At 32.8% G+C, this 24,309-nt stretch overlaps 1 protein-coding gene across 1 annotated transcript in view; it reads left to right on the plus strand.

Annotated features, from left to right (window-relative positions):
* Positions 1-5,514, plus strand: part of LOC145666494 (uncharacterized) — a 189,607-nt gene extending 184,093 nt beyond the window's left edge. Inside the window, exon 2 of the mRNA XM_081733759.1 lies at positions 2,529-5,514. Coding sequence (XP_081589885.1) covers positions 2,541-4,052 — 1,512 coding nt within the window. The 5' untranslated portion in view covers positions 2,529-2,540 and the 3' untranslated portion in view covers positions 4,053-5,514. The remainder of the gene's footprint in view (positions 1-2,528) is intronic.
* The last annotated feature ends 18,795 nt before the right edge of the window (positions 5,515-24,309 follow it).

Below are 24,309 nucleotides of genomic sequence, written 5' to 3' on the forward strand. Positions count from 1 at the left end.
TATATTACAAAGAATTTATGTTTGTTAATTATTTACTTATTTATTGAGAAAGTTTCATGTGCAGCCAAAAGACCATATTAGACTGAGAGTGCTAACAGAGAAGAAGAGAAAGGATCAATTGGAAGAAAATCAGTTAAATCACACATATTAAAGATACAATACTGACTTTAACCTAATATAACAGATTACTAATGTAATCATGGTAATTGCCAGTTGTTAGGATTGATAATTTCGGTATTGAAACTCAGTTGCTCTCGATTAAATACAGAGCCAACCGACCAACCGCTAACCATTTACCTATGCTTGCTTGGTAAAAGGATTTTTGTCAATACTTCATGAAGACAAAATATATTGATTTTGTTTTTTCCAGACTTAATGATTATATATATAATGATTAATAATGATTAATATAATGATTAATTACGTATAAATCTCAAACGTAAATAAAAACTTCAACGTAAATAAGATATGAGTCGACTTAAAAAAGCAATAAAAGCAGAAACAATAATGATAAAATGATTAAAAGCAGAAAATAATAAATTACTACAATTTTCGAAATCGTGCCAAGTCGAACAAATTAATGCCCAACAAAATTATTTCGATGGTAATGTTATGATGCATAAGTTGGTTTCTTTTTGGCACGACTTTAAATTATTTTTATAGACAATAGTAATGAATTATATTTTACTTTTAATAGCATTATTATTATTATTATTATTATTATTATTATTATTATTATTATTATTATTATTATTATTATTATTATTATTATTATTATTATTATTATTATTATTATTTGCTTTTAACTGCGTTTTCGAAGTCGGTTATTTTATTTTATTTTTTTGGAATTCGTTTAATTTTTCCACCTTTTCTTCAGCCCAATAATTTAATTAGATATCTAAACTATTGGCAGAACACTAGTTTCCTTCAAAATGAGTCTCCTCACAAAACATGCGTAAACAATTGAGCACCTCGGGAAACATAATGGTACGTCACATTTTCTAACTTTTCAACATTAACATTCTTATGGAATTCCATGCAATGACAAATGCCGAACAAACTTTCTCTATCATCTGTACATACTTTTCCGAAATTAAACTACCTACATACTGCTCTGTGGTTCGATGCTAACCCATTAAACTTAATAATTCAATTTCACCGGATGTGACTTTTACCATTTTGTTCGCCCGAGCCGCTGAAATATATATTTGGAGTTTCATTATCTAGCTCCAATTACTCATTAGTAACACATATAAAAATAATAAATATAAAATTCATTTTTGTAAAGGGTAAAGTATATCACAATAATGGAATGGGTAGTATAGTGGGATTATAGTTATAGTGTATTGCTTATTACATGGAGACCATTACCTAAATGATCCATGACATTTTATTTAGATGTGACAGATTGTAGAATAAATTTTGAATTTTAATGAAAAATGAAAAAATGATTCTTGATTGGTAGAGATAACAAATTATGTTACGTTATCTATGATTTCAGTTGGAATAGTAGTCTGAAGAAGGAAGTGATATACTTCCGAAACTGTAACATTTCTCGTTAATTTATAATAAAGAATATAGACAGCCTTGGAGGAAAGTTATGTTTAATTTATGTTCAAAATAAGATGAACTGATCTCTATATAATCACAAACATACATACATACATACATAGATACATATATATAGGTTAAACTGAGAACCCGATTTTTTCGAAGTCATTTAAAGATTTGTTTTTTCGGGAGTTCACATAAAACAATTACAGATATATACAGTACTTCAGTCAAATAGGTCAGGTGAATAGCATTCGAAATAATTACCTTGTTTTCCACAATACTAATGAATACCTGTGGTGGCGTAAATAGCTTACTAGCTGGAAGGACCGTATTGGATCCCCGGTGAGGATCGCCTCGAGCATTTTTCTCGTTTTACTCTTTTTCTAATATGGCTCATTGTTCACACAGCTTGTGCAAAAATGGGCATCTGTGAAAATCTGGGGGAAGGGGTAAAGACAGCAAGTTGACTATATGGCTTCATGCACCTATATGTACCTAAGTAGTGCATTATCTTCAAACCATCCGTGGTTCTCATTGGCTTGTCTTTACATTTACACTGCTAATGAGTAATAATCATATGTATCAAACAAACATACTATATTTATTTAATATTCTTTTCCTTTAACAGTATCACTTGAAGCTATTTTTGAAGCATTTTATTTACAGCGGGTTAGTTTTCATAGATTATGTCCACACTTCTAAGTAAGGATTGGTCCTTGGAGTTGTAGTATAGTAACCACAATATTAGATTATAATACATTGTTCTAAACCATCTACAATATTCTGGTGCAATAAAATCAATGAGATGGGATTAATCTTTATAGTAGTAGGATATGTTGATAAATCCTGAAAATAAAACTTGAACTTGTTGTTGTTATTGTTTTTATTGTATATTATTTGTATGAAGGTAAAACTTTCTTGTTGAACATCTCAAAATTTCCAGTTATTTAGTTTATTTCCTCTTCTTATTCCAGAATTCCTTCGAAATGAGTTCAACGGCGGACCTAAGTTCACAATTTGCTGAACCTCATTCCAAACGTACTCCTCGTCTTACGTCAGACTTCAGGAATGGTGACTTTTTGTCCAGATTGCTGGCTGCTACTCCACCGTATCTTTACAACATGCCTCTGGTACCTCATAGTTTCTTCTTCAGCGATATGCTCAAGAGCTTCGTAAGCAAACCACCAAATGGATCAACTGGGATCACAGACAGTTCAAAGGAGTCTCAACCACCTCCACCCACGTTTTCTATGCCACACCATCATTCTCATCATCATCCTGCTCAGCAAACACAACACTCTCCAGCTATAGACTCAGCTAAAGAAGGTTGCAGCCAACTTCTAACTAAACCACACAGAAGACGAAAAAGATCTTGGAGAGAGATATCAGAACCTTCAAAATTTCTTCAGGACCACAAGGCTGCCGCTGATAAACCTCTAGAACTGACTACAAATAGTAATCGCTCACATGTAACAGATGACACGCCTAACAACAAACTTTCGTCACTGGCCACAACGAAAGTAGAAACAGCAAGCTCAGGTTTACCTACGTCGTCTATAGATCGTACACAATCACCACAGAGTAACCCAGAAACATCGACTTCCTCGAGCATTCCGCCACCTCCACTTTTACTTCCCAACGTACCACCATGTGGCATTTTGCCTTTAACTGGCAGTGATTACCAGAGCAGAATACCAGGCAATCCCGAGTCTTTAAATCCAGATATGTTACCTTCACTTATACCCAACCCCCCGGGACCATTTCCTCCTCCATTATGGTACCCTTCTTTGTATCCAGGTCTTGCTCCTAATCTTCCACCTCAACCTCCATATGGAATCGATCCCTTGCACTTTTTCATAGATCTTCGAGTTTCTGGTCATATTTGGGATAGGAAATTGCCTTTTGGTCATTTAGGAATGAGGTCACCATCAGGATTAGATGCAACAGAAAAAGAAAGTTCCACTTCAGAATCTACTGATCATGTTAAAGATTCTGAAAAAGAAACGGAAGAGAAAGTAAACTGTGAGAAGCTTAACTTAGCCATTAATGGAGTGAAACAAACAAAACACACGTCAGCATTTAGTGTTCCAGAGCCGAGAGTATTATCTGACGTTAAGCCAATAGAGAAGAAGGAGAGTCCATTTGAACCATCATTGTGGAAACAGACGAACGGAAGCGAGCAAAGTAGAAAGATGCCATCGACGAATTACGTCTTACAGAATCTGTCTAGAATCTACAGAGAGGTACACTCTAAAAGAGAAGAGAAGGAGAAACCTGAAGAAGAGACGATTGAAGTCAAGCAGAAGACAGAGAAAGTGGAAGCTGAAGAGCAAACTCAAGCGGGTGAGAGTGAAGAAGCTCCTTGTAAAGATCTTCCAGCGTTGATTGGTTTAGAATTAGTGGTGGACTACGTTAAACACGAAGGAAAGGGGGGAAAGACTGTTAAACAGTGCGAAGAAAATGATACTACAAGTACAGAAGATGTCATAGACCCATGAGAAAACTCTGGTAATCATTAATAGAAAATCCGGAACTAAACATTACGACTTAGTTTAAACATGAAAACTGATATCGTATTTTGTTTCATCTAATAGCGAAGTGTTTCTGTAATTTATAACGAATTTGTATTAAAAGGTATGAGAAAATTTTTGATTTATCGAGGTAAAGCAATTTAGTTTTTCATTTTAGTTTGCACAATGTTATTTTTTAAAATTAGAAGTGAATTCGAACTTAGATATGGTTTAACAGTTAACGAAGAAGACAAATATTAATTTAATTAAAATAGTCTTCAAACGACGACATATTTATGAAAACTTCTTTTCGTTAAACTACATTTTAAAATGAAGTAAATCAATAAATATGTAGAAACAAATACCTATTCTTTATTTTTTAAAACAATAATATCGTGAAAAATACTGAAGACTTTATTGAAAGATTTGAACTGTGTGAAGTTGTATATTAATGTTGATTTTGTATATGTGTAAATATACACAATTTAATTTATTAATGTTACATAATAAGATTATACACTTTCTGAACAAGTACCAAAGACTTAAAGTAAGCCTCAGAAGTATGGAGTAAAGTGTAAAGCATTCTGAAATCAAATTTCATGGAAATTGTATGTAATTAAGTAACTGGATAAATGTCACATGTTTTTATCTTATATTTAATTTGTAACAAAGATAATAACTTGAAACAATTTGACATCACGAAATAAATTTATCTTATAATTAGGTAATTATCTGAAAATGAATTGAATAATTAATTAACGTTCTGCTCTCAAATCAGAAATTAAAATTTGCATACAATTTGACCATTACAGTTTGGATGGTATTTTAGTTTTGTAGTTTAAGCAACGTTACGATTATTTAAAAAAATATTGTATATACAAACTATGAGGAATATTCTGTACAAAGTAGGTAGTCTTTCACAGTTTTGAGGTTCTACTTAATGTAAAGTAGAATTATTATTAATGACTAAATAAGTGTTGAATAATTTTATTCCCGTGTAGATATCAAAGAATTAAAGCTATATAAAATAATTATGTTATTATTTATTTCAAACTTTTGTAATCCTAAATTTTATAATTGGTATATATCTATTACATAAGAATTGAACTTTGGTTAAGACAATGTTTTGTAATACTAAAGTGCCCAGAGAAAAAAAAATATATATTTAACAGTATCAACGAAGAGTACATTTGGCTAGATATAAACTATAAAAGTCTAAACATAAGTTAATGTATGTTAAATAAAGAAATTTTATTCCTTAAACAATTGTCGTAGTATCCTACGAATAGACTTTTATTATTTAATTCCTTTGGTGTCAGTTGTTAAAATGAACAATAAATTAACAAGTTCATTATTTTCTTAGTATTCTGGGATTAATTGCTTTCGCGTTGTTAACAAATATTAAGATTCTAACATTTACTTGGTTTTTATGAAATAATTTTACAATTGATGATATATTAAAATCAAAATTCAGGTCACTTTGAGAATAGTTTTAATTCAGTTGCAATAGAAATTTATTTTAAGTTCACTCCCACTTAAATATGTGTAAATATTTTGAAAAGTCATAACAAGAAAGTTTATTATTATTAATTTCTTCTTGTGCATTGATTTTCAACTGAACTAGTTTGAAATTAACCGGAACGCATGTAGTGGATTACGTGTGTATCTAAGAAAGGGATTTTCGGATTGCTGTAGAAGTTAAGAAGAGAGTGTGTCTTCTCTGACTACAGGTACATAACAACAACAGTGAATAAAAGTAAATAAATAACATAGTGATTTCCAAACTATAGTATGCATAAGTGTGGGAGTCATGTAGAACAAATCGGTACGTATATTCATATGTCTTTCTGTCGATAAGTAACGGAGCAAAAATGGTAATATATGGTGAGAAATTATTTACTGATATAAATTCAATAAAATATACTATTATTGAGACGGAATACGATGTCTCTTCAAAGAAGAAAAGCTGCTCATCGTACAAAGTTTCAACACTATCCCCTTCAAAGTATTTCCTTCTATTGTGATCACACAGTTGACAATATATTTTCCTGTTTTGGAATGTTTGCTAAAACGCACTTTCTTCGGTGGAGCTCACAGTTCTCTCGTATTTTCTTCAATTTCTCTATGATCTGGAAAGGACATCCTTTCAAAGTGATTTTTCACTTTGAAAAAGAGAAAAAGTTTGCCAGAGCTAAGACTGCAGAATAGCATGGATGGGGCACAACTAATGTGCAATGATTTCCAGATACCTGTTTATTAGGAGGGACGTGTGAGCTGGAGTGTTGTTATGGTACAATATCAACAACTGATTCACTCACAATTCTGACTTCTTCTTAGGCACATAACCCCTCAATTACATTAGAATTTCTAGATATAATTTCTTCTTTACTTTCTGTTCACTTGATGCAAATTCATTCTGCACAATACCTTTCCAGTGTTTATATTTGAAAAATTCATATAAGATTCTTTTGGGTCAAGGAGATAATTTTACCCACTGCAATGACTACCATGAACATAATTGTATGAATATTTATGCGTTCATGGCCATCGTACGTTACAGAATTAGTAGAATTGCACATTACTTCGTACACTCGTCCTAGATCATTGTTGTTGTTTCATCCCCAACGTAGTTTTGACTTAATCTGATAATCTAGCCAGTCAGTTCAGGAACAAACAATAAAAATCTTGTCAGTGCGTTTTTCATTTGGATTATATTTTTTGATACCTTTCATAACTTTCATGTCTCTGTTTTTGTGTTAAGTATTGTATCAGATCCGAAAGTACGAAATAGTATCTCTAATTTGTTTTTAAAAATCCATCCCTCACTAGTGATAGGACCTGCCAAATGACAAAATACTTAATGATAATTTGTTAACTAACTAATTCAAATATAAGAATTCAAATCCATACCACTGGATGCTTCAAAATTACCTGCTTCATTTCATTTCAAGATATAATAATTGGTCAGGTGAAGAAATACTTCACGAATTCTTCTAATACCTTAAGTTAAAACAACCAATTAGGACAAAGTTCAAAGACAATTGTTACACTTGATGTTGGTCTGTACTTTGAACATCTGTACTTTGGTCTGTACTTCTCACAGATCGTATGAAGAGAATCATAAGATCCACCATCTTCATATATTGCCACATAACCTTGAACATTCATGAAACTTCACAGCTACAAACTCTCTCATCTGCTAAACAACATGAAGATGAATCAATATTTGTGTCGTCTTATGTGACTTTCCTTCACTAATTTATTATGTGAAAGTTGCATCCACTTCTGATATTAACCTGTTCTGTTTAATCTCTGCTTTATTTTCCATCCAAGTATTGAAAAATATCAGTGAAAAGAAGAATCATTCTCAATATTGCGTGTGCTTTCACAAGCGTCCTCACATATTTAACAGCAAGAATCTTAAAAAGCATGCTCTTATCGTAAAGGTCATTCAAAAATGTCTCAAGTTCAATTCTATCCAAAAAAGAACCAATACTTTGTAGAATTGTAGAATAGCCATCCATATATGAAACTTGCCAGGTCGTAAGATTCATTTCTTGGATTTTACTTCCTTCGTCATCGATAGGTTCAAAGTACAGACCAACATCAAGTGTAACAATTGTCTTTGAACTTTGTCCTATTACTGATGTTGAAATATCTTCAAATCTTTTTATAAATGTCAGCTGAGTTGAAGTGTTGGTTACGCTGTTATCAATCAGAGGTAGTCGATAATTTACAGTTTTGTGCATTGTTTTATTGACAACCAAATTGTAAGACGACAATTTCGTCGCAATAGGGAATTCAGAGTTTGGTGTATTACTTCAAGAAGACTTGTTATTTAAATATTGTTCTGAATCTCTTGAATCATCATCCGTGTGCGATCGGAGAAATTACAATCTTACCATTATCCACACTATATTGTCTCATTCAAATCTTTCAATTGTCTCAGAAAGTTCTTCTGAAGACTTACTGAATCTTCGAAGGAGAGATGTGACGGCGTGAATGACCTTAAGATGAGGAAAAGTAAGATTTTTAAGATTGATTCAGACATCTTTCTGAGTGTTCTAGTCTCAGGTTTTCCTGAAAAGATGGTTAAAGAATAGAAGTTTTCCTCAAGTTCTTCTGGTAAATAACCATAACAGTGCCATGTAGAGTCACTTTACTACATGACAAATATTCTTGAAAGTCAATATTATCTGCTGCGCAATTCACAAACCTTCTTCAAACAAGTTCTCTTGGTAAATAATTTCCAGTTAAGGAATCCATGCTCTTGATGATTTAATTTGTTATTTGAGTGTCAATACGAAGAATCTTGCTATATTCAATAGAGACGCCGGAGTGATGCATAAACTACACAATAATTTTACTTGATGTTGCTGAGTGTATGATGATTTCAACAGTCATTTGTAACGGCAAATCACGAGTGTGGTATACGTTGCCTTTAGAGTGTCTCTTGTATGTGCTGCCTGACAAGGAGGCAACGTTTTATTCATGAACATCTGATAGCTTTTGGCTTGTTTCATTAACTGCAAAATCTTCATTTTCAAAGCCGAATTTAGTCTCTCCTTTACAACATCATCTGAAAAGGCGAGAGATCTGTTCTGAAGTAGACTTCTTTACTCACTTTCATTTTCCACCTCTAATCCCAGTAATCGATCACTTTTCACTTTATAAAGTATATTTTCTCAAAACTTCTGCTGCTTCAAAAAGACTTTTTTCTTTGTTTCTTCCAACTTCATCAAAATATTGCCCAACGTCCGATTAAGTTTTATAATTTGTAACCTTTATAAACATTCTTTGAGACTCGTTCTTTCCCTTTGGATTGGAAAGCACAACACCAGCGTTTTCCAATTTTCTCTGTATCACTACTTTCAATAGGTTCCTATTCATTAGTTTATCATCACTCAAATTATTGCTTTTTGCAATGAAATTATAAAGTTCCTCTGTCTCACATATTGATGTAACATGACACTGATGAAAGGATTTGCTGAGTGAATACATACATTTTGTTTTAGTAGCCTCTTCACTTATAGAGTTAACAGCAGACTCTTTCTTGCCTTCGCTTTTTGATAAGACATTAACAACATGAGTATTCCAGCAAGATTTGTGATGAACGTAAGCATCTCCTGGATCAGTGCAGTTATTTAATCGTATTTTGTATACTTCATAATTCATGAAGGATAAATGAATCGTTGCTCTGGAAAACCCATCGAACCAAGGTCCAAATTGTCTCCAATGTCATGTTACGAGTCTGATGGAAGCTCATCCAGAACAGGTTATTCGTATTGCGAAGAAATATCACAAATAATCCAACCACAGAATTATTTGTTGGATGGCAAAGTGTCGTAACTCATTTTTTTTAAAAAACAATAAGATTAAGTCATTTCCGTGAACTTGAAAACATAACCTGTTCAATGGCAAAGTTACATATCTCAGAGTTAAAAGACCAGGCCATAGACCAAAAGATGGCAGCACAAAGAACCGATTTTTCTATATCTATTCTAATAAAAGTCTCAACATCTTACAATATCTCAAAACTGAGTTTTCGTCACTTTGCCATTCAACACCTCTATTATCGTTAACATTCTCCAATAAAGTATCTAGCATAGACTGGAAACTGTTGTGAAACCAGTTGACAATATTGGTTCCAGCTGATGGTGTATTAAACTGAACTTTAAGCATATGGCTCTCGAAGTGAATTGAATTGAATTAATTTAATTTTATTGCGTTCAATGACCATTTGCATTAGCTGATTGCTACATGGTATAGAACATGTTAATGATGCTATACAAATATATATTCATATTGTACTCAAAAAGTAACTACTTTTACAATATTTTCTAGATGATATTATGATAAAATATTGTAGTTTCCTTATATAGAAAATACAGATGTTTTTACAAAATAGAAAAATATCGTATGCAAATATATATATATATATATATATATATATATATATATATATATATATATATATGCTATTTAGCAGAACCTATATCAGTTTGCAAGTATTCCTCCACACTGTAAAAGCAGTGATTTAGCAACAGAATACGCACTGACTTTTTGAAACTTTCATGTTTAGTAAGAGACTTAATTTGATTAGGCAATGAGTTAAAGAGTTGTACACCTTTGTATTAAATTGTTTTAGAAAACAAAGTGATATTATGAAGGGGAACCTGGAGATATGTCTTCGTTCTCGCATTATATCAATGTTTATCTAAGTTCTTTTTGTAAGTTCTTGTGGACCAAAATTTATGTTTCATATATATACAATTAAGGAAGTGGAAGAATATGTAGACCTTTGAATAGCGTTCTGCAAGAAGTATAATATGAAATATTGGTGACTATTTTTATTACTTTCTTTTGGATATTAAAAAAATTGTTAAATTTAATGGATGAACCCAAAAAGGCTATTCCATATCTGATTTTGCTGTGAAGCACCGCATGGTAAGCTGTTAGTACTGCTTTCACATAAATGGGAACAAGTGACCTTATTAGGAAAATTACAGAGGATAATTCATCAGATAATTCTGCAATACGTTGAGACCAGGACAAATTATTATCTTACAGAAGACCAAGAAACTTGACTGTTTCGGCTGGCTTCGTTATTTTTTCATCTATTCGAAGTACTGGATATGATGTCAATTTAGCGTGGTTAGAATGAAAGTATAAGCTGGATGTTTTATCGGAGTTAGAAATAGTTTCTTGTTTGCAATCTGTAGTGGCAAGTCCTACGTTCAGAACAGTAAAACCCGATCTGTTCATGATAAGTAAATACAAAAGGAAAGGTGAATAAGAATAATTATGATAAAAATGTAAAATGAATTTAACAGTTGATTTTCTTTTCTACAATGAGAAAAATTAAATTCCGAATCAGTACGAAGCATTATTATTTTACTTCAGTTATAGACATCTAATTAAAACTAAAACTTTGACCAAAATTAATTTCCATTTCTCAAATTTCAGTTAGGGCCAATGAATTTTAAATGAGTACTTAGTGTCGTATAGCACCATTGTTAATTCTTGGACAATTCCAAAGTTAGGGGTGGGCGAGTGCACACATGGCAGATCATGGTCCCCTAACAGTTACTAATTTTTATTTTTGGACAATTTCCAAATTTAGAGTTGGTCATCTATGTACCCATGTCAAATTAAAGAGAGGTACATCAAGGTAGTTCTGTCCTATGGTCCCCTAACATTTACTCATTCTTATTTTTCGTCGATTACTAAATTGAGAGTTGGTAATGTAAGTACTCTTGTCAAATTTAAGACAGGTGCATCAAAGTACCGATATATTATAAAGAAAATGAGGGTCAACATTTACCAATTTTTATCTGTATACTAATTCCCTTATTTTAGGGGCGGGTTATATTCTATGCCTGTCCTATTTTAAAGAGGTATATTATGGTTTCCATATCGTATGAAAGAGAATGAGGCATTAATACTTTTTTTTGGCAATTTCCAAATTTAAGCTAAGCCATGTGTACTCATCTCAAATAACAGACCTTTCATATTTTAACTATGATCCAAATGAAATGAGAATAGGTAATGCTAATAAGTTACAAATATATTAAATAATTCTTGGAACTATAAGCTGAAATTTAAACATTATTTTGTACAAGAACAAAGTCGAATTAAGCTAATGTGCCGTCTCAAGTTTCAACTATGGTTCAAATGAAATCAGAGTGGGTAACATTAATAAAATAATAATACATCAAATAAATAATGAGACTATATACTATAATTTAAATCTTTTACTAATACGAGACCAAAAGGGTAAGAAAATATTTAATATGTATATCCTCTCAAATTTCAACTGAGAGTAAAACATTTATTTTCGCACCAGATTCGATCGAAAACACACGTGATAATCACTTAAAATTTGTTTCTTAACAATTTAACATACAAGAATTTCCTCTGTCCCACCAGGAATCGAACTCAGGACAAACCACATCAAAGGTACGCTTGTCACTAGACCAACAAGAAGTGCTAATGTTAAAAGTTTCAAAAAAATCAACTCATCTTTGAAAAGTTGTACACTTAAGACTGGAACAAAAAACGAAGGCAAAGCAGAATTCCAACACTAATCACGTTTAAAAATTAAACTCTACCCTCAAACTAAATACGCACAGCTTCAACACGTACTGTTTGAAAGTGAACATTTTTAACGAAAATTCAGACAGTATCTATCATCAAGTGATGTTACAACATTCAAAAGTCAGTGGTTGACTCAATCCTACGTTACCGCGTCGTAACTTTCAAATGCTTATGATTGACTCAATGTTTTTACCATAGTTCTAAAAATAATATCATGACATTATCTTGTCCAATTATCAAAAAAGAAAGTTCATCAAATTGGTACATGTGGATGCCAGAGCGGTGAGGGGAGATGATATGAGGTAATGTCATGATACCATGGAATCATAAAATAAATATGTACATTCTTTTGTCACCATCTATCTGAAATATATTACTATTTGCAAATCTAACTTTGCTAAGCTCAGAATAACATTGTGACGTCACAAGTAATGAAGTAATGGTCACCATTAAAGTAACTAATTCTTTTTACAAGAATGTCATAAACTGCAAAGCACTTATCTGAATTCATCGAATTAGCATTTTAAATTACCACTTATTAAACAAGTAATAAGAAAAGCATGTCAAAATTTAATTATTAAAAAAAATAAAGTTACAACCTTTCTTTAATGAATGATGCTGACAAAGAAAAACAATAAGAAGTACACGTCTGTACTAAACACATGTAACACGATAGCTAACTACAGTTGTTTTATATATATATATATATATATATATATATATATATATATATATAAACTGCTGACGTTTGCTTTAAAACATGATAATAGGTTAGCATAGAAAGAAATCTTTTAAAAAAATACATTTTTATTTATTCATGAAAGGAAACTATATGAATCTGTGTGAATTTTTAAGAGGTACTATCCAGATTCTGGACTTCCCCTCCCTTCATTAATCTTTCCAGGAAATCAATTTATGATTTCAGGGTGAAACACTAAACCCTACATACTTTTTACAATTAGATATTCTGCTCCGGGTCCTATACATTCCTGGGCCAAGATCCACTTATCAAAATTGAACTTCGACCTTTTGAACTCAAAATTGACGAAGTTAGGTACTCCTCCCACATTGTTTGATTTTTTTTTTTTTTTTTTTTTTTTTTTTTACAATTTTATACACATCGGAGGGAATGAAAGAGGATTAAATGCCGAAATTTAAGAGCAGTTAATCCTGGATCTTGACCTTGGAGCAACACTTTACCCCAAAATTTGACCTTGACCTATGATCCCCAAAATTAGACACTGCTCCCAAAAATTGGCCTGGGGTAGGAGTACATTGGCCTAGGCCATGTTATCTCTGACTCAGTCGCGCCAACGCTGGAGAATACTACTAATACAAACATATCAAGGACAGGACGTTTAACGCTTGGGTTTTATTTCGGCGGTATATCCCAGTAAAAATGTGAAAATATGGCAACCTCGCACTGCGAACCAAGTGTCTAACATAAAGGGATTACCATTGCAAGGTGCGGAGTAGAAGCAAGTATGTCACTGTTAAACAGATTTATGTTGAAATCTGATTTCTGTATTTTTTTTCCCTATTTTCACAGTATCTTTTCGTGGAAATGCAGTCTTACATGTCATGATGTAAATAATATATGGCATCTACAGTCATTATATTCTTGTCTAGCCCTACAAAGATCGGGAATCAAACACCAAACCTCTCGAATTTTACACATGGAATGCGCGCGCATAGCATATATATGTTCACTTTGTAGCACAAACTAAATTTGTTCCGACATACGAGTATAACATTTCTGTTTGTGCACATTATTCCCCCTTTTTACAATTGTTTTTGTTCACATTCACTTTTAACAATGTTTGCACAGTGAAGAAAGAAAATCAATAATCGAATTTTGGTGTTAAAAACCAAAGCCGTAAGTCGATTTGGAAAACCTGAAACCTAACATATCTTCTGAAAACCGAAACCGAAAATCAAAAATCGATTTTGAAAACTGAAAACCGAAAATAGATTTTCAAAACTGATATAGAAAACCAGTTTTGAGAACAGAAATTCGACCATCGGTTTTCAACACCGAACACTGAAAATCGATTTTGATAACTGAAAATATATTTTCGGAATATAAAATTTTTCAAAAATCGATTTTTGGCTTTCAGAAAAATCGATTTGGACAGCACTAGTATAAAGGAATCATTGTATTCGTTTACAAAAGAGCTGTTCAAGCAGAACTCACCTTTGTCAATAAACTCCACCAATCCCTGAACTTTCTAGAGAGAAAAAGTGGAATATTCCAGATATCAGTTTATTGAGCTCTTTCTCAGTTTTTCAAGAAAGACTTGTTACATCGTACTATGGTTTGTTAAATGAAATATTTATTTATCAAAGATGAACAACATTGTTACAGTAATGTAAGAACTACTTGAAATTGACAATTTTTAATTTTCAATAAAGTAACTTCATCTCCTGACGAAAGAAGAAAATAAGAAAACATTTTGGTGATTTCGATTCAAGTTACCGTTTAAAATATGATCTAAACGTTGAATCTCTATACTCTGGCATATAAATGCGGGCAGATACATCCATGAATATCTCTTTGGGCATCTACAATAATACGTAAAACTCTACAATTGAAATTAAATTAGAATTTTTCCCCATGTTTACTCAATTTTCCTTTATTACAATTGCCACAGTTAAATATAAGATTGAATCGTGCCCTTTGAAAAACCAAGCCTAATAAGAAATGAAGGCTGAGAGGGTACGTTATAATTTTAAATAAATTCTTTGACTAACAATGAAACAAAGCATGTCATAATACACAAATACCCATTAGAGCGCTAAGAGCTACACTGTATTATAATAACTTCTTTATTACCTGGGGGATGAAATTTGATATACTGTAATTGAAATAAAACAAGAACATTTAATATTTTGATCGGCACAGCAAATTTAGGGAAAATGTAGAACTGATAGTAAATTTTAGAGATGAGCTTTTTAGAATGTTTGGTGTGATTGTTTTAAAGTGTTAGCAAGGTAGGCCTACTTTTCATTTTGTAGATGGCAAAAATTTATTATTTTAGTTGGTGGTTGTTTTGTGCGTTTAGAAGTCTGCTCCATTGAAATCTCTCACATTGTTCCTCGTAAGTCCACTGCGTGGCGGTTTCATTTCAGTCTATATTTTTTGGGTTATGCCTGCAAACTTCTCGTCGTGTTAATGTGGTGTACGGTTATTTAAAGAACTTTTGAACATGTGCGATAGCCATTTCTATGTCTATAGGGAAGTTAGTTTTGAAGATAATTAACCTCTACGATTTCACTAAATCGGGGAGAGCGTCTAGAGACGCGTTCAATAAAATGTTTTGACCGTCCTCGAAAAGTGTCTCTAAAGATACAACCTTTTAAATTTAAGCTCACAAAGGAAGATCCCACAAGTTGTCGCTCAAATCTAATTGTCATATAGCACATCTGACAGAGCATCAGGAGAACTGAAAATGAGCAAAATTTAAAGTGCTATGGACCGGAACGATACGACCTACGGGGCTTCAAAATTTGAATATCCAAACAATGAATTTTTACAAAAAAAGTTCATAAATAATAAAAATATAAAATAAAAATGAAAATAAATAAATAAAATAAAATAAATGATGATGATAGTGATACTGATGTGTTTTGTGTGATGTTCACTTTCCTTAGGATTATGGTTGCGTGAATGTGTCACTGACTGGTGACCGCGAACCCACTGGGCCCAGACGGGTAAGCTGTCAACACTCACTGACTTATCCACCAAACCAATCATCTCCGGAAAATAGAACTCAAATTGACCCCCAAAAAATGTGAAGATTTCTAAGCCTCCCTCATTCTCACTCGCAGTCCAGTATCCCGATCTGCAGTTCATCGTCTGCATCCCATCACGGGATAGGTTGCAAACCACAATCTAACAAAACAAGACACTGACCCAAGAGTGAAACTGACAATGAATGCTTCGAAAATCTGAATGTTTGTATTTACTAACCCAGATAAAAAATCTCAAACTGAATTCTGAATCGCGCAACGGAATTGGATTTTGTAAAACTGAATGCCAAAAATGAATTTTGTTGATCTTATTAACGAAGTGATTTTTTCTGTCAGGTCTGTGATTCCAACCCCGGTCACACTAAGTGAAATCAATTCTGTATGTTTTCAAACGCTACAATTTACTTTCGTCACACTGTTCACGTACTGCTTTTCAAAACTCTACATTCTACTTGCTAACAATACCACTGAAGTTAATTTTACTACATAGTTCTAATTGATGAACTTTGTACTGGATAAGAAAAGATTGTGTTTCGGCTCATATATTTTATTTACACTATATTTGTGTATGACAAGAAACTGACAAAACCAAAAGAATAAAAAAAAATGCAATAGTTAGAAAATGTGAATATTTTACATAGCTGAATGGATACGTTTGGATACAAATTTATTAGAATCACATTCTCTCTTCACATCTCGTGAGTAACCTTTCTGTGTTTTCAATTTCTATCGACTATAAAAAAAACAAATCGTATATTCTCACATTTGTTACGAGGAAAAAACTGATTACATAAAACACTATACTACACACATGTACTACTATCCATGGCTGTGTGCATACATATTTCTTTCTCTCGTATTTCTCTCGGTCAATGTTGTGCAAGTGGGGCTGGCACAGAGGATTTATACGGGTAGGGTGACCTCTTTGTATAAGCTCAGGCCTATCCACATTTAACTTTCACAACAAAACAAATTTTTGACACAGAGAAAATACACATTCGGAAATATTCAATAATAAACATATACTTATCCTAAATCCCTAACCTAACTATCTAAACTAACTTAACCTAACACATATAAAGTTCACTTTTAGTAGACATATTCGTAGTATAGTATGCACAGCCGGTTACCAAGGACGTACAGAACATTTATCATTCAGCTACCAAATTCTTTTAATTTTTTTAAAAAATCTGAATGTGTTTTAAAATCTGAGCTTTTGTTTCACTAGTGAAGGGAATTCAAAATACAGAGCGAATATTTCACTGTTGATGAACACCTCCCATTGTCAATAGTCATACCTGGCACCCTTGTCATTAAAGTCAGCCGAAACTTTTGTAAACATTTGTCTCATCGTACCCAATCCGAAGTAAAGGTGAGCCAAAACCAGTGAATGAATGTACCTTGCATTATTTTGCAGTACGAGGAAAAAAAATTTGAGGTTTACTTTTCAACATAAATATAAATATTGGGGAGAATGTGTGAACTCGAAAGTACACACATTTCTTGGACTGTTTATGACAATCGTCCACACTGAAACTCAAAGAAAAAAAAATATATTCCCCCATTGAACGAGTGGTTCCTGTCACCTCCTGAGTCAATATATCATGCAACTTAGGGAAAACGACGCGAAGTTAGCACATTAGTTTAAACATCACAACACCAGAATAAAACATATTCAATCCGAAAAAGGGTTAGAATTTTGCAGGTTCAAACGTGGCCAAAACAACAATGATTTGGATTTTTACCTTGTATCACTTACTTGATAGACTCTTCCATGGAAAATAGATACCTCCCTTTTCCATCCGGTGGTTGTTAGGAACAAAATAATTATTTTACACCAGCTCTCGAGGATTGAGAGCCTCCATCGGTGTATACAAAAGAAAACGAGTTCCTGCACTTAACAGCCATACACCTTTTAAACCGGGAAGATGGCTTACCCCAAACCACTCTCGTCCTGACGTGAAAGATTTGCTCTAACTGCAGAAAATCCTATGTCCATTGAGCACAGCAACCTTTCACTGCACTATTTCACTGTTTCACAGATAAAAAGCCTAAAAATCATTGGGTGTAGTTACTTTAAATTTCTATTTTTCCACGTTTTTTTATGGCGACGAAGATAATTTTATGTCCACCTCTCAACGCTGCTTCCGATGAAAGACAATGACGATGGGAAGAAGATCCCTAATTGGAGGATCATTGTGACGTAACTATATGATGATAGGTTTATCTCCCAAGATCAAAGAAAGCCGAAAATCTCAACCACAACTGTGATTGCGGAAGATCCAATCACAGATAATTTAGATTAAACAAAGAGATGCTTCAAGAAGCTACTATGGCTGACTTTACAAATGTAAAATTTCAGAGGAGATTTTTGAAATAAAAATTTTGATTTCTTTTGAGGATCCCCTAAACCGAAAATATCCATGAAAATAGACTGGAAAGGATTCAAAACTAGCAGATATGACCTTATTTCCTAAAATAACATTAGATTTTAGCTAAATATACGAATATTGTCCAATGTAGATATATGTTACCATATATTTCCCTCTAAATATACTAAAATCATCATTTCAAGGAACTTAACGCAAATTTTGCGATCTACCTAAAATCGAGTAAACGACTAATTATATATTTTGCAAAAGTTCAATAAATATAAAATTCATATATATACTGGTTGCCCAAAACTTCCGGGCCACGTTACATTATACCATGTATAAGGTAACAGTCATGGATATATACTTACTTTTTAAGTAAATATGTTGAAAACCATTAAAACAATCAAAAAAGTTGTACAATATAAGGAGAAGAAAATGCCGTATCGAAATCCATATCCAGTGTTGTCATAGATGAAGCAGTGTTGCCAATTCAGTATAAAAGTATTTTGTTTGATATAGCACCAAATACAAATGTGCACAGATTTAAAATGCACTATTATCACTAAACATCACAGTGAAGTGTAGTGGTACAGTGTTGCACACTGTTGGAGCTACGTGTGCTGAAAATTTACAATGGAGAAGTATGATATGTGGCAACAAAGGGAAATAAAGGAATGCATTAGAAAAAAGTGAGGGATCTGCATTACCCGGTGCAAAAACAAAATGTTACACGCGAGGAAATAAACCCTTCTTTTCTAATTCTGCAAATTGCTTTTCCAGATTATCTTATCCAGATTTGGTATAGTACTGTCTTGGTTTATGTCTCTCGTGTTAAGTTACATATTCTTTTACATATTCTTTTACATCTTCTCGTACATATCATATGATTGCGTTACTGTACACTGTATTACCATATTCACAGAGGAAGTATTATTATTTTATTACTACCTCATTTTGTTTTTATTCGGCCCGGATAGACGTGTGGTTAAGGATGCTAGGCTATCGAATTATTAGGGATCGCGCGTTGCAGTCTCGCCTCGGACATTGAGGTTTCTGTTGTACTTTTCACATTGCATTCCATTGTTATGTTTTGTCTTTTATAGTAGTTCGGATCCCTCTTTACGCTGTAGGTTCCGCCCTATATAGCTTCTGTGCTGACACAAGACGTAAAAATGGCATCACTCAATTTCGTTTTTCAAATGCATCAATCTTTTGTAACTAGTGATGTGAGGTGGAAAATTTTCCGCTATATTTTTCCGGAAAATTTTCCGTTCTAAAAATATCAGTAATAAGCAACAATTCCTCAGTAATTATAAAATTGATTGAATTCATGTATAGAAATGTTAAAAAGTGAAAGATCGTTTAAAGAATCTGAAAATTTTCATGGCTTAGACAGTTTTCAGTACTATGTAGGAACAAGTGAAACAATTTTTCATGAATCGAAATTTTTTCTGTCTTCTATGGAAAAATTGAAGAACTTTTTGAGTCGGAAAATTTCCATCTTTTTAAAGCGAAAAGTAAAACAACTTTTCTGAATCGGAAAGTTTTATTGCTCTGTTGAAACAAGTGAAAGGAATTTTCATGGATCGGAAAATTTTCATCATGATGTAGAAACTAATGGAAAAAACTTTTCATAAGCTGGACAATTTTGTATATTACGTATAGTGATATTAGGTGGAAAATTTTCCCCTATATTTAACTGCACATTGAGCTACAAAATTGAATTAAAATATTGAATTGAATTAATACAAAATTGAATAAAGCCGGAAAATTTTCAAATATTTCAAGTTTGGAAGTAAAAATTTACATATTGTTTCTTTCTCTCTCCCTCCATCTGAGAGCTCCTTCGTTGCTAAGCGGTTAGCATACGCGCCTTTGGCATGGGAGACCTGGCTTCGATTCCTGGCGGGAGCTCATGTAATTTGGATTCTACGTTAATCAGTTGGTCCCATCTCATACAGCGTCGCTGCTGAAAGAGACGTTAAACTCAAAATCAACTCAATTCAACTCTCTCTCGCTCCCTCTCTTTCTCTCTCTCTGTGTGTGTGTGTGTTTGTAAAGTGCAGAGAACATACATCGAGTTCGTAGAGTACAAATATCCCATTCTGTTACTTAAAATTTATATTTATTAAAAGTGAAGAATATTTTCTGATTCATAAAAACATACTCCATTTATTCCTACATCGTTGTTTAGCCGTAAAATTTATTGGTAATAAATATTGTCTTAAAAAGTTTCATGAAGTGAAAATCTAACGATCCTTCATTTCTTCAAAAATGTTTCAAAAACTTCAATGCGTTCTTCCCTCAGAATCCACCATTCATCTCACAATATTATATTTCGTCAGTTTAATACGCGTAAGACGAAGTTTTCTCAAAGCTTTACTAGTTTTCTAGATTACATGCTGGAACATTTATAAATAAGTAGAGATAATATAAAGTGCCTATTGTAAACTTTTGACTATCCAAAATTCGAGTTTAATTAACTCATGAAAACAAATACTGAAATAAACATTTATTTATTCATATATTCATTCAGAAGAGAAAGTGCAATATAACTAATAAGGAAGGTGATTTATGTAGTTGTTCTTCCAATAAAATAATAAAAGAAACGAAAAAGCTGGACTATTACCGCTGCGTTCTAAAAGCAACAAGTAATTTCATTTTAATTTACAAAATAAAAAATTCTTTATATATATATATATATATACTTTTTCTATCGAATCATCATTATTTTTAATACATTTTTATACATAATAACGGTAGTTTTACAATACAAATATCTGCTCTAAGATATTGATTATACAAAATTCCAATATTGAAATTATGATTTCTGATTGTCAAATAGAATAAAATCAAAGCATTTCTTCTTATTTTCTGTTACAAAAATAATCTCCATAAGGAACTTTTATGTAGTTATTTCATTACATAGGCAGGCCTATATGTGAAAAAATAGTGGAATTTTCTGTTTTTGAAATAATTGATAAATTCACAAAGATTTCTTTTCGATTTCTTGTTACATTTTTAATATTGGAATGGGATATTCGTTCTCTACAAACTCGATGTATGTTCCCTGCACTTTACACACACACACAGACACAGAAAGAGACTATGTCAGTTTTTACTTCCAAACTTGAAATATTAGAAAATTTTCTGGTTCCCGAAAGCTAATTGGAAAATTATAATTGGTTGCTGTCTGACTTTCCTCTACAAGAATTGAATTTTATAGCTCAATGTGCAATGAAATATAGTGGAAAATTTTCCATCTAACATCACTATATATAATATCCAAAATTGTGGGGCTTATGAAAAGTTTCTCCACTTATTTCTACATGGTGATGAAAATTTTCCGATCCATGAAAATTCCTTTCACTTGTTTCAACATAGCAATAAAACTTTTCGATTCAGAAAAAGTTGTTTCAAAATGATGAAAGTTCTCCGACTCATAAAAATTTCTTCAATTTTCCCATACAGGAAAGACAATGTTTCGATTCATGAAAAAATGTTTCACTTGTTCCTACATAGTACTGAAAATTGTTTGAGCCATGAAAATTTCAGATTCTTTAAACGATCTTTCACTTTTTAATATTTCTATACATGAACTCAATCAATTTTATGATTACTGAGGAATTGTTACTTGATCACTGATATTTGTTTAGAACGGAAAATTTTCCGGAAAAGTATAGAAGAAAATTTTGCACCTCACATCACGTCTAAACAACAATGTAGGAATAAGTGGAGTATTTTTTTTCTGAATAGGAAAATTTCCCGGAAAATTTTCATCACTGTGACACTGCTGACATTTTGCTGTCCTGTTATTCTGCATTTGAATTAAATTCATAATATGAGACTCATATTCCTTTATTACCCTTTGTTGCCACATTATCAGATTTCTCCATTATACATTTTCAGCACACGTAGCTGCATTTTAAATCTGTGGAGATTTACATATGGTGCTATTTCAAACCAAATACTTTTATGTTGACTTGGCAACATTCCTTCATCCATGGCAACATTGTTTGTGGTTTTCGATAGGGTATTTTGTTCTCATTACATTATGCAACTTTTGTTTTGATTGTTTTAACGGTTTTCAAGATATTTACTTTAAACGTACATAATTCCATGATACAATTTTTTGGATATTCAAATGTTGAAGCCCCGTAGCTCCTATCCTTGTAGTCCATAGCACCTTAAATTTTGCTCATGTTCATTTCTCATTATGCTCTATCAGATGTGCTATGTGGCAATCAGATTTGAGCAACACTGTCATCCCCTAGATAAAACCCTTGGGGAGTAACTACTGAAAAGAATGCCTCTATTAAAGGGATTTTAGCTGGTAACTTAATTGATTTCTTGCGACTTATGATATTATACAGTAATGATACGGAAGTACATATTATTTTACAAAATCCATTTGATTAAAATTATATCAACTCTTATCTACAGCTCCAATGAGCGGTCGAAATATTTATCCTCATTTAACAAGGATCTACAATTTATTTAAATAAGAAAATATTCCTGTTTTTTTATTACAGAAAAATCTATTTACATATTTGCTCTAAACAGATTAGATCACGTGACTTGTCACATGAAAAGTTAAGTTTCTCCCCCTACTCATAAAGCCAGGAATTGTGCTCAAAAATAGATACTTAAAGGATTAGATCTGTTGAAGACATTGTATGTTCGACTTCAATATATAGCCCTACTAATTACACCGAAATATGATTAAATATACGCACCTATTTTTTCTGTCTTCTTCCTTACCGAAAATCCTTTAGGCATCAGATTCAAGAAGCTTGGACCTTCCTCCACTACTATCAAAATCATTACACCAAAAGCCTAAATATGCTTAACACAAGGTTCCCTCTTCAGTGCCTGGGAGTTGAGAGGACAATGACAACCTAATGAATATGTATCTATGTCGTTACCAGTCAACATGAGAGTCATCTGGTGAAAGTTTTCGGAAACCTGTGATACTTTTTTCTACTAATCTCTTGAGAAAATTCTACACAGAGTGCAATCAACATTTCGTTAAATGTGTGACATATAACTCACTGGAATCTCACTTTCTTTTACTACAAAACTACAACTTTAATATTCTGGTAGTAAACCGAAAGTTCTGCATTATCGATCTGATTTCCTTTGAAATACTGTACATAGCATGGCAATTTGAAATCGAGATTGGAGCTGTAGGAAAAACAGAGAGTGAACACAAAGAGCATCTTACCTTGGGTCATTTAAAGTACGAACCTTCTGCATTGACATGTCGTTGCGCCCTGGCCACCAGTGGATAGAAACATTGCTGAAAGTTCTTTGTGGAGTGCTGTTGACAACCCTTGTAGTAGCCCTCTTGATGGACGTTACGTCATCAAAGTACTAACCTCTGAGTGCAGACGTGAGTTTAGGAAATAGAAAGTAATCGAATGGCGCCAGATCTGCTGAGTAAGGAAAGTGGGACTACACGTAAATCCCATTTTGCGACAAAAATTCTTGCACAATTACCGCCTTGTGACTAGAGGCATTGTCATGGACTATACGCCACTGAATATCACGCTGATACTCGGGCCTCATACGTGTGATACGTTGCAGTAACCGCTTCAATATCTCTATGTGAGAGGAGAAGGGATAAACAAGTGGCCCCATAGACTGTTGCAACATTTGATAAGATTATGTTGCAATCTTACCCAGACGCATTCAAAGTTGATGTTTGCTCTTTTTTCCATGTTGAAATCACGACGCAGCTTAACAACACTTGTCTACACTCACTACGTCCACACACGTAACTATTAGTCAAGATCAATGCACTTGGTAGTAATGACAGGTACTTGGTAGTAGTAACTTGCCAAACATTACTCTCTTGTTTGCACCACAGCTCACTTGCACAGCTGTGCCACATGTTGAGAAAAATCAGTCTCGATTTCAAACTGCCGTACTATGTATATTTATAAATAAATTACTGTTAATTTAAACAACTTCCGTTTTTAGTAGAGTGTTGTTAGTGAAAGTGGTGTTGTTTCTTGAGATGC

The sequence above is a fragment of the Thermobia domestica genome, chromosome 12, assembly GCF_964235325.1.
Source record: "Thermobia domestica chromosome 12, izTheDome1.hap1.1, whole genome shotgun sequence".
NCBI classification, from domain to species: domain Eukaryota; kingdom Metazoa; phylum Arthropoda; class Insecta; order Zygentoma; family Lepismatidae; genus Thermobia; species Thermobia domestica.